Below are 12,026 nucleotides of genomic sequence, written 5' to 3'. Positions count from 1 at the left end.
TGCAACTCATTGTATTAACTTTGTAATAGCCCGTTTTTAGTGTAATCAGAATAGTGGTTTTGAGACCACAAATTCGATGCGTAAATATTAATTTTATTATTATAATGTCTACAGTATATTAGTAAGGTCGTATAAAAATTTCATTAAGAAATTTTAACATTTGCATGCTTAATTTCGAGAAAAGGACTAAATCAAAAAAGGTGCAAAAATGGAGTTCTAGTAGCTAAAGGTGTTAAATAGCTATGGAACTTTAAAATGAAATGACTTAAATGGTAATCAGAACAACCATGAGGTTAGTGGGTGTGTATGGCTATGTACTAATGAAATTTTGGTGTTAAATAAAGGTTAAATTTTTAAATTAATAAATTAACTTAAAATAAAATAATGTAAATAAGGTATCATCTTCCTAAAGACTATTCTCCACCGAAAATAAAGAAGAAAATCTCCATTTTTAACACCTTAAGGATTTGGCTATCAATGTTCTTGCATCTGATCATTTTTTAGGTTAGTTTTTAATGATTTTTATGTTTTCGGGATCGTTGTAGCTTAATCTATCTAGTCCAATGACTAATTTTCTAAATTTTTAAAGGTTTAGAGTTTTTCCATGAATGTTCTTATGTGATTTTTGAAGTTTAATAGAAGAATGTGAATTTTTGTTGTTAAATAAACAAGTTTTGTAAAGTGATTTTTGATGAAATTATCAATTAAGGATTTAATTGTAAAAGTAGTAAAATGTCATGGTTAAATTGTGAAATGATGATTTGCATGGGTTGATATAAGTCCCTAGGTATTTCAACTAGCATGAAATGTGGATGAAATTACATAAATTTCAATTTATAAGCTTAAGGACTAAATTGTAAAAAAGTAAAAATATTAGGGGAAAAAGTGTAATTTTGCAAAAAGTATGAATTTTGGACCAAATTGAATAGTATAAGTATTAAATAGATTGAATTTGCTTATGTAGATCAAGATAAACTTTGTACGGATCTAGATCGAGGAAAAGCTAAAGCCTCGGATTAGTTGATCTTGTTTCAATGTCTTTGTAATCAAGGTAAGTTCGTATGTTAAATAACATTTTAATGTTATTTTGATATATGTGTTATTATGCTATTTATCATGTAAAGAAATTATGGAAATCCAACAATGTTACGACGATTATCGAGCCCCGTTTGAACCTTAGGAATATATAGGATACAAATGACATGTCATTAGGGTTACCATGTTTCGGGCGTTGGTCTTGAATGTCCTACCGATGGCTGAGGTCCTGCATTTATTGTGGATGCTCGTCAGCTTGTGTGAGCAGCATCGTGTAGCTTACATTTCAACCTTAAGCTTGTGTGAGCACACCCGTTTTATGGCTCGAGTGAGCAACGATGTAAAGGAAAAGAAAAAGGAATGGTTTCGATCATATGTTTAGCACAATTTAAGTGATCTTTCCCGCGTATTCGATGTTATTTTAAATGGTTCAACGAGCATGAAAAGGGACGGAATGGTAAGTGTTCCAATCGACTATGTTAAGAACCTATGGAAAGCTATGAAATGATAATGATCAATGAATGCATATCTATGTTTATAAAAAGTATGAATTCAATGGTATTATGTTCATGTAAATCTACCTTACCATGTGATAATTCAATTGAGTTATGTGTTAAAGCACTAACATGTGTTGTTGATGCTGCTTAGGCTTGTGCCAAGCTTATGTTGGCTTGAATCATGTTTAAATTATAAGGTTATGCATTGAAATGGTAAGTTGTATTCATGATTTAGGAACTTACTTAGCATTATATGCTTACGTAGTTTTCTTTCCTATGTTTCATAGATTATCAGAAGCTCGAACGGTTTGAAAGGTCGTCGGAGACCTATCACACTATCCAGCAAACATATTGGTAGTTTTTTATGTTTTGGCCAAGTTTATAATGGCATTTAGGTGGACTTATGTTTAAGATTTAGTTGAATGCTAAATGTTGACTTTGGTATGTATATGTGTTGGTTGTTTGGTACCATTTTAGTAATGGTTGAATTGTGTCTTTAAATGCTTGAGATGCATGAGAGAAATGATTCAAATGGTAAGTTTATATTGACCTGGTAAAGGTCAAGTATGGTATGTTTTGAAATGGTAGAAATGTGATCAAATATGCATATGTATGGGTAAGTTGTATGCTTACTTTTGAGGTGCCTTATATGGCATATTGGTTGAATGGAATTTGGTCACTTGAATTGGTTATGTTATGCATGTTTTGGTATGTTTGTGATGCCTTGGTCATGTGTGCAATTTGTGTTTAGGTACAAGCTTGAATTGGGTGATGGGAATGGCTTAATTTTGGCAAATTTCATGTCCACATGGCCTAAGACACGGGCATATGTCTCAGCCGTGTGTGACACACGGCCATGCGACATGTCCGTGTGTCCCTTGTAGGTTTCAAAGGTTTCAACTCAGGCAGTTAAACGGCCTAGCACACGACCTAGCACACGAGCGGGTGAGGCCATTTCGAGTGTTACACGGCCTGGCACACTGGCGTGTGGCTTAGCCGTGTGACCCAACTCAAAGAGTTACAAAGGCACAAACACGGACTGGGACACGGCCGTGTGTCCCTATTTCGATTGTTACATAGCCGTGTGACCCCTGCAGTTTAAAATTTCTAACTTTTTCCTCAATGTTTTAAATGTTTCTGATTTAGTCCTGAATCGTTTCTAAAGTGTTTCTAAAGCCTCGAAGGCTCAATTAAGGGACGCTACGCATGTATATGGATGTATTATGCTATGTTTATGTTAATGTTGGAAATGCATGTTTTTATAGCACGTTTAAGCGGTAATGCTCCGTAACCCTATTTCGGCAACAGATACGAGTTAGAGGTGTTACAAACCTGGACTGATTGCATTGACCAAGGACTTGTGGTTAATACAATTCAAGAACAAAAAGGATATGTCCCAATATATCACTTGGGGTGATGGATTCTCTCTAGACCAGTCCATCATTTTTGTATGTCTTTATGTCATACCCAAAACATCTTACCTTAAGCATCTATTTACGTAGGCTCATTATGTGATGAATCAAAGTATGACACTCAACATACAAGACGAGTTTGTGTAACAAGTTTATGGATTATTTGCACTACTAACTCATAAGAGTATTTTCATAGGCACTTGAGTGAAATAGAAAATGGAATTCTCATAAAGGGTCATGTTCAGTGTATTTGTTCTTGTAACAAGCACCACATATTATCCTCAAGTATCTCATACTTCAAATTACGATATCAGTCATGTGCTAACTATTGAGAATTATTCATGTCTTGTCTTAATAATATGATGGCCAAGAACAGTTTAGAAATCACAACTTTGATGGATAAAGATCTCATAATTGTAACTCATTATAATTCTCTTTCAATGCATAATGTATTGCATGGGCTTTATCTACATATGTGTTAAATATAAACTATTTTACATATGGACAAAGAAATATCTAAATATATTATTTTAAAAAATTATAATAAAGTCAACACAATTAAATCCTTCTTAGTGTTCACAAGCAAATCATTATTTGCTTCTAGGGCTTACTCTAATAATCTCTTACTAGCACTAAAGCCAATTGCTTATAAGCCCAAGACCTAAATCTTCCATGTGTCGATTATGTTTCTGCAAGATAGAACCTTAGTGAATGGATCAACTAAATTTTCTTTCATAGGCATCTTATCCATACTTATATAAGTTTTTTATATGATCTCTTAGATTAAGTTATATCACCACAATACATGTTTGGATCTATGATAAGAGCTTGGTTTCTTAGCTTGCACTATGACTCCATTATTATCACAAGACGGGCTTGGTTAACCATATTGGCATAATTTTAATATACCAGTTATTACTTTTTCATACCATATTGGAATATATTTGTCTATTTGTTTATACATATTACATCATTTTTAAAAATCTATATTTCCCCCTTTTTTAAAAAAAAATAGTTTTATGTAGACAGTGTACAAAATTAAAGTTTTAAAACATAATAATTGAGTTAAGTGTCTCTCGTATGCTTTTTCCATCCTCAAATAGTGAGGATGGAAAATTTCTCAATCTAATGGTTAAGTTACAAAGTAAGAAAATGATTATGAATCTTAACCATTTGATTAACAAATTTTTCATCCTTCATACCAAGCTAGTTTTTTTGCCCTTTTGTATTGCCCCCTTGTTCCTTCCTTCTTGCTCTTTGATGATTCTTTGTCTCTTCTTTCAGGTCTTCCCTCTGGTTTGCCTTTTTTTTTTTTGTTAAAGATTCTTGTTGTTATTATTATTTTTTAGTTTACACCACCTCCTTTTTGTTGCTTAGGTTATTCCTCTTATGATTCAGACTAGGGGCCATCTTTTGAAGGAGAGCACAAACGGAAAGAGAACTAAGCCATGGTCTCCATCATTGTCGCTTGTTGCTTTAGCGTAGCTTAGTTGCGTTGGCTTGTTACTATTATGTTTCACGCTGCCTAATGGATAAGTACAATCTCCCTTTTTTTTAACTTAGTTCTGGGAAATGCCCTTATTCATTCTCTAAAAATGTCTATGTTGTTGCTATTGTTAAATCTGCAAGAGTTGATTCTTCTTTTAAAACAATGATATGGTTAGGGATATTCAGAGAATCAATTCTAAGATACAAGAATCTTAACAAGCTTGATTTAATTAACAACCCTTTTAATGGTACCATACAAGTAAGAACAAAAGAGGCATTTCATTTTAAATTCCCAAATGGGTTTCTGAGAGGCTTTTCTCAATTGGCTTCAAATGTATGGGGTTTTTTTTCTTGTAATGTAAATATTATTCTAATTTTTGATGAATTATTAGAAACATGTTTCTATTGAATTAGGAATTATGGTTTATATAGAATTGGATTTTATATATTCAAGCTTTTAAAGTCAACATTTATCATTTATTAATAGATTTAAAGAAGATGAAGAAGATAGACTTTTAAGAAATGAATAAGTGCATTTCCAAGATTAAAAGAATGAGAGGGGAGAGAAAAAAAATGGAAAAGGATAAGAGAAGTAGGATAAAGAAAAAAAAGGGAAAATTAAAAGAAAATTTTTAAATTACTAAAAGAATATAAAGATTAACTATGCAATTTAACCTAATTTTTTGTCTAAAATTATTAATCGCTAAATAATTAATGTAATAGGCCAATTTGCCCGGCCCGTTTCATTAAACCAATTTAAATAAAATAATAGTCCAAAACCATAGTGTCCAGATTACAAACCAGGCTAAATTAAGCCCAAACCCGTTTAAAAAACCAAACCTAAACCATTAAGCCTAGCCCAACAAACCAACTTAACCCAAATCCTAACTCAATTACAGAAACCCTAGCAGCCTGCAGCAAGCCTCCAGCGTCGCAGTGACAAGGACCCTTCGCCGCTCTGCGCGCGTGCCGAGCTTTTGCGCGCGTACGCATCCAACTGGCCTCCGTACACCTGCAACAAACGCAACAAACGCAACAAAGGCAGCAACAACAGCAGAGTATAGGAGGATAGCAGAGAAAAATTGCAAAAATAGGAGAAAAGAATTTTCTGTAAATTTCTACTTTATTTCCGGCTATATAAAGCCGTTTTGGGAATTTGTAAAGGCATCTTTCTTTTTTTCTTACATAGAAAAAAAAAGCACACAAAGAGACTGAATACAAAAAACTTCCTCTACAATCGTTTGAAAGGTAGATTCTGATTTCTTTTGTTTTTTGGACTTCGTTTTTCCTTTCTTTTTTTTCTTTTGTTTTCTTTCAATATACAATGAAAATGACTTAAAATGGCGAGAGTATATACCGCGGTGATCCCGTCATCGTTCTCGTCGGTTTCGTGGATACCGGAGAGGCTAGGGATGGTCTTAGCCTGACAACGACGCAAGAGGAGAGGGGGTAGACAAAGTTTTTTTTTGTTTTTGTTTAGGTGGTCGAGTATTAAAACGGCACCGTTCGGGGTCTGATTTAGTGGTTCTAAAACGGTGCCGTTTTAGGCCGCGACCCGATGACCCGACCCAGACGTGGCTAGATCTGCGTGTTCTGGCGTAGGGAGGGATATTTGCGCGACCAGTCCATCCCTTTTCTGGTGTTTTCGATTTGGTTATCTTCCTTCTTTCTGATTTAGCCCGGTATTTCGCTTTTGTACCATTTCGGTCCAGCTTGCAACGCCGCGTTTTGGGGAAGCGGGATATTTCCCAATCGGCCCCCATGTAATTCGCTTGTTGTAGTATGGACCTCCATTTTAGTTTAATTTTATTTCCTCCCCGTGGATTCGATTTTGTTTGTAGCTTAATCCTCCTTGTCATTTAATTTTTTTTTTTAACTTGAAAAACTTATTGTTATTTTTATTATCATATTTATTCTTATTATTGAATTATTATATTTATATATTTGTTTCATATACATAAAGTTAATTTCTATAATAGTACTGTATATTTACATATATGCATATGTAATATAATTTTTCTTTTCTTAGTATACGTATATATAATCATATATTATTATTTTTATTTTTATTATTATTATTATCATTATTATTATTATTATTATTATTACTTTTTAAATGATATTTTCTTATGCGTAAAACCTTATCTCTTTTAAATTTGTTATCTTATTTTATTTATTTAGCTTTTATATATATTTTTACTAGGTATATACTATTAATTCTACTAAGTTTTATTTATATAAATTAAAATGTATATATTAATCTCAAGTTGTTCACTTTTATTTTACCACATCTTTTATTTTCTTTGTGTTTTTAAAACCTTTCATTAAAATTTATTCAAATCTTTTATTTAATTTTTTATTCCTTACCATATTTGTATCAAATATTTGTACTATTTATTATTATTGTTGACGTTTGTTTGTTTTAAATTGATTATGAATTTGTTGGTTGCCTAAATTTTAATATGGATGTTTGTGTAATATGATTAAGGTCGATGTTTGTTTTTGCCTATTATTTGTTTAATTGTTTCTAGTTTAAGTTTAAATTGTTACTTATCCTCTACATTATGTGTATCATCATTTAATCATATTCCTTTGTAAGAGTCGAGTTTTATTAAAGCTTCATAATTGTTTTATTTCATAATCTTTAAAAAGGGCTTGGCATTCATAGATTCTCAAGAAAATCGTGCCCTAACTTACTGGGCTTCGTTTCTTCTCGATGAATTTAGGTAACCAAGTGCCCATTTTATTAAAACCCTGCAATTATTAAATGAAGTTCTTAATATTTCAAAATGTTTGATCCTAACTTACTAAATACGACATTTTGTTATCTCGTTTTTAAAATAAAGGCGACATTTGATGTTTAAGAATTTCGAGAAATTGAACCCTAACTTACTAGCTTCGGATTTCACGATTGACTTAAATAAACAAATATCCTTCTTAAAACACATGATTTTCTTAAAAAAGGGGACAAATTTAATTTCAAAGATCGAATTGTTGCACCCTAACTCATTAAGTGTGGCGATTTATTTCTGCGAAATAAGGGTACATTATCATATTCAAATTTTCTTTTTAAAAGGTCATATTTTAATTTTTTTTAAAATTTCGACATTGAGACATTAAACAATCAATTCGGTACCAATTTTGGGCGTCACGAGGGTGGCAACCCTACCTCGTGCGTAACCGACTCCCGTACCTGTTTTCTCAAAATTCGCAGACCTAAAATTACTTTCAAGGTGATCCGATCACACCTCAATAAAAGATCGGTGGTGACTCTAACTATCATTTTTTTTTAAGTCGACAACTAAATTATATTTTTATTTTCAAAGAAATGGTTTCCACAATTAAAATATTAAAATTTAATAATATTAATGACATTTTATTACAAATTAAAATTTAATGATGAAAATATAATTCAAACCATACGTAACTTTATATTTTATATAGTTTGCCCAGTTTTATTACACTTGGAAATTATTCACAGCACAAACTTTTTATACCAAGAATATCCCTGCTTATATTATATTCTTTGATATTTGAAAAGAAGAAAACAGCCATTTCCTTTATTTTGTCTTTTTTCTGCTTTCTATCATTTTCCCGACACTTTTAAAACTCTCTCGTTTTTTAACCCGTCTTTGAAATTCAAACCCGAAGGCCATCAACGAAAGTAGCACCCTTCAAACTTTACCTTCTCTCACCTCTAAGTCAACCAAATAAGGGGTAAGATCCGTCTTTCTTTTTCTAAAAAAAAAAAATTGTGGTTGTTTTTTCGGCTCTTCTTTTTTTTTTTATGTGATTTTAGATTTGTAGTTCGATTTCGTCCAATTCATGTCGAAATTGGGGGTTTAGTTTTATTGGGTTTCCAATTTTTACGTTGTTTTAGATTTGACTTCTCTTTTTTCTTAAAAGGAAGGGGGGATTAAGGCCAAATTTTTTATAGTATAGGACTCACTGTCGAATCTTGCCACTGTATTTCAATTTATTGAATGTTCCCTTGCATTAAACTTACCAATTAGGTAACGATTGGGAACTTGTATTTCTAATTCTGGATTTGTTTTTCAAAAGATAATGCAAATTGAGTGATAACACATATAACAATGTAGCATTCATGATATTTTTTAAATTCATATATTTGTTGAATGCCAATTTAGCAGTGAAATTGTATTTGAAATTCATCAGGAATTCATGAATTGAACAAATTTTTGCATTTTTACTTTCCAAATATATTATATATTGAAACTCAACCATTTTATTCATGCATTTCACTCTTATAATTTGTATAGCAAATAAAATTCAAATTTTCTAATTCACGTTTCCAAATGCATTAACAAAATATTCCAGTAAATATTCTAATTTGATAATTTTCATTTAAAAATCAACGAATTTGAAATTGTAGTTGCTAATTAATTAGAATTGAAACATGGTGACAAAGTTGACTTTAGCCTGAAGTCCCTATGCCCAGATCCTTAATGCTTAACGGTTCTAAATTTACTAGTTCCCAGCAACTGTTTTTTGCCCCCAGAATTTCTACTTGATGCGTGGGTTGGGTTTGATGTATGGATTTGGAAAATGGGATAAGTTATTTTGTATATTCATTTTTCATGTCTAAATCTTCAATAGCGGAATAATGAGATGAGGACAAAACTTCGTTGGGCAGTGACAGAATTGATGTCCACGCTGAGATCAGTCGGGATGTGTTTTGTTTTATCAATGAAGAACATTTCTTGAAAAAATGTGTAGTTATTATTGGTTTACGATTTTATTTGGCCAGTTGAGTTTGGACTTGCATTGAAATATTTATCCTGCTTGCATTCTTATGTGTTTCAATCTGATTGCATGTACATCTGTCAAGTGATAGTTTGCTTTGTTAGTGCAATAATTTCTACGTTCTCAGTGTATAAATCTTGCTTATCTTTGCCTTCTGGACATCGCAGTTTGGCATCTGTGACGCTAAGATTTAACAATCTGTTTGAATACACTCACCATGAAGTTCCTAGAATACACTCCATTTGACCGGTAATTTTCAATCATTGAAAAGATCGAGTTGTAGATTAATGAGAATCACCGTTTTCTTCCTTCTAACTTGAATTATGACATAAGTCTCATCTAAATTTTCTAGAATAAATGATTTCTTGAGAGAACTAAACCTTGGTGAACGTACCATCAAAGGGAGCCTTGAAGCATACTCTTGTAAGTTCATGTGCATAACTTGTCTAGTTGTCCTGAAGAATTTAGAAAAATTTGATTCTAACTCAGTTTCTTTCTTGTTTCTAGGCAAACACACAGGAACTGATAAAAGACTTTCTCTCAGTTTGGAAAATGAGGTAAAGTGGAGAACGATCAACATGTGATATGTTGGTTCCTTTTTGCTTTAGAAGATTATTATTCAAGGGATGAGGGTTTTCTGATGCTTGTTTAATACCAGATCCTTGACTCTCTTGGAAAATCTTCAGATACTGACTTCTCACCAGTTGAATTCCTGTTGAGCAGATCAAGGTTGTAAATATTACATTCAGTTTTAGTGAGTTTAGTTTGTATTTCATTTTATTTGAACCAGCTTTCTATCACATGCATTTCAGCCGGAAGACGTTGATCTACTTGGTGCTTACCCTCTATCACATGTATCCAGATTATGACTTAAGGTATCTCTGTAGCTTATGTTGCCACAGCACATTGTCTTTTTTAAGAGAGCATAAGAGGAGGGTTATGGGTAATGCCACTGTCAGCTTATTGGGCGACTTGGCAACCCGTTATATAATTCTCCTGTTCTCTGCATTGGGAGTGTTGTCAAAAGGCTTTGACAGACAGTTCAGTCCACTGTTGCTCTTGGAGGAGCTGAGAGTTCAATTCTCTCCATTTCCCAAATCTAATCCTGTTGGTTTTATGGGTTTGTTGGTATCCAATTCATGCGATTGAGTGCATATACTGATTTTCATGCGTGTTTCGTATGGTTCCCTTATATTATGATATGGAATGTGCATCTGTGGTTTCAGTGCAGTTAAAGCACACCAGTTCTTCACTGAGGAAATCTGGGATACTTTTAAGCAGATTTTTGAAACCTACATGCTTGAAGCGTCAAAGGTATTACCATAATTATCTTCATTTATTCACTTCGACATTAGATTTCCTCAAATAATTTGCCTCAGAGTTACTATTGTTGCAGTCCTCACTTATCACCTGTCCTTGTGGGTACTTATGTTGGTCAGCAATTTATCTAAGTATTTTCATTGGTTGCTTCCTGAGTTAGAATCATATGAAACTTTGAGCCTGTGGGTTTGTCTGTATGTCATTCAGCATTCATTTGATCATGGTATGTGTTACCCTCAAATAAGTCGGTTTGCCTTGTTCTTAAGTTTCCAGCTTTATATCATTGACAGGAATGGATTGAGACATATGGGGGCAGTTCACTCTTGGAAACTGTGTATAAGGCTCTAGATGAGGTGAGCATAACTTCAAAAGACTACATGCAAGTTTCAGCTAGTGACGGTTTTAAAATGCCTAAGATATGCAGGTTGTGAATCTCGCGGAGTGTGAAATTTACAGTTATAATCCGGACTCTGATGCAGATCCCTTTCTGGAGAAAGGGGCAATGTAAGTCCTTTTTCGTCTTTTCTTCATTATTTTACTTAAGTGGTTTGTCACTCGGCTATAATTAACAGTTGGGGACTTATTTTTCAGATGGTCCTTCAGTTTCTTCTTTTACAATAGAAAGTTGAAGCGTGTTGTGAGTTTCAGCTTTTGCTGCTTAAGGTGGGTATATTTTCCATGATATTTATGATTCTTTACAAGCTTTCTATGATCATCTTTAGACCTCATGACCATATATTATTTCTGGCAGTAATTTGGTGGGTGATGGATTCCTTGTTGACAACTTATGTTCTGAGGAAGATGGTGAAATATTTGATAACATGGACATGTAACCATTAACATGTACATCCTGCTTGTACGTGTACTGTAGAAACCCTTAGATATGGTGTGTAGTTGTGTAATTGCAATGTTGCTCACATTGCGCTAGCTGAGTAGATTAGCTCTTCTATGTCGCTGTGTACATGTAGTAGGTAGTTATGCCATATGAAAATGGAAAATTGATATTGATGTCTGTAAGAATGTGTGGAGTTTGAATTTAGGTTGATGAAGATGTTGAAGACATTATAACTTACCTGACTAGCTAGCTTTGCGCCTTTGCTGATAGTCTTATGTGCTGATATATGTTACAAACGGCAGCTGATTCTTGTAGAATTGTTGGAAATGTAGTGTGCTATTGTATTTGTGTCAAAAGAAAAATGACAGACCAAAATTATTGTAAGGATAAACTACTAAAAAAAGCACTTAAACTAGTTTACTTTTTTACTGTAATATTTTTTTATATTCTTTTATAGAGAAATTTCATTAATACATTCATTGAGATCATACAATTCGTGAAGAAAAATAACAAATGTCTGTTGTATGCGTTGAAAGACAAATTCTATTAATACAATAAAAGCTTCAACTTCAGCATCAGTAGAATATCATGGCACGTTAACAATTGTTTCTGTCACAATTTAAACACAACATATCAAAAGTGTTTACAACAACTTGATACAATAAAAAAATCAGT

General features: G+C 32.8%; 1 protein-coding gene across 1 annotated transcript; it reads left to right on the top strand.

The window, feature by feature from the left end:
* Nucleotides 1–7,984: 7,984 nt before the first annotated feature.
* On the top strand, nt 7,985–11,779 carry LOC105800940 (uncharacterized). The gene is made up of 11 exons (XM_012632297.2): nt 7,985–8,149; nt 9,364–9,445; nt 9,549–9,619; nt 9,704–9,753; nt 9,855–9,925; nt 10,009–10,071; nt 10,423–10,510; nt 10,807–10,869; nt 10,941–11,020; nt 11,108–11,179; nt 11,268–11,779. The coding sequence occupies exons 2-11, from the start codon at nt 9,414–9,416 to the stop codon at nt 11,347–11,349; spliced, it is 672 nt and encodes a 223-aa protein (XP_012487751.1). The 5' UTR covers nt 7,985–8,149; nt 9,364–9,413; the 3' UTR covers nt 11,350–11,779.
* Nucleotides 11,780–12,026: the final 247 nt, after the last annotated feature.

The sequence above is a fragment of the Gossypium raimondii genome, chromosome 7, assembly GCF_025698545.1.
Source record: "Gossypium raimondii isolate GPD5lz chromosome 7, ASM2569854v1, whole genome shotgun sequence".
Taxonomy (NCBI): Eukaryota; Viridiplantae; Streptophyta; class Magnoliopsida; order Malvales; family Malvaceae; genus Gossypium; species Gossypium raimondii.
This window is presented reverse-complemented; position numbering and strand designations above follow the sequence as displayed.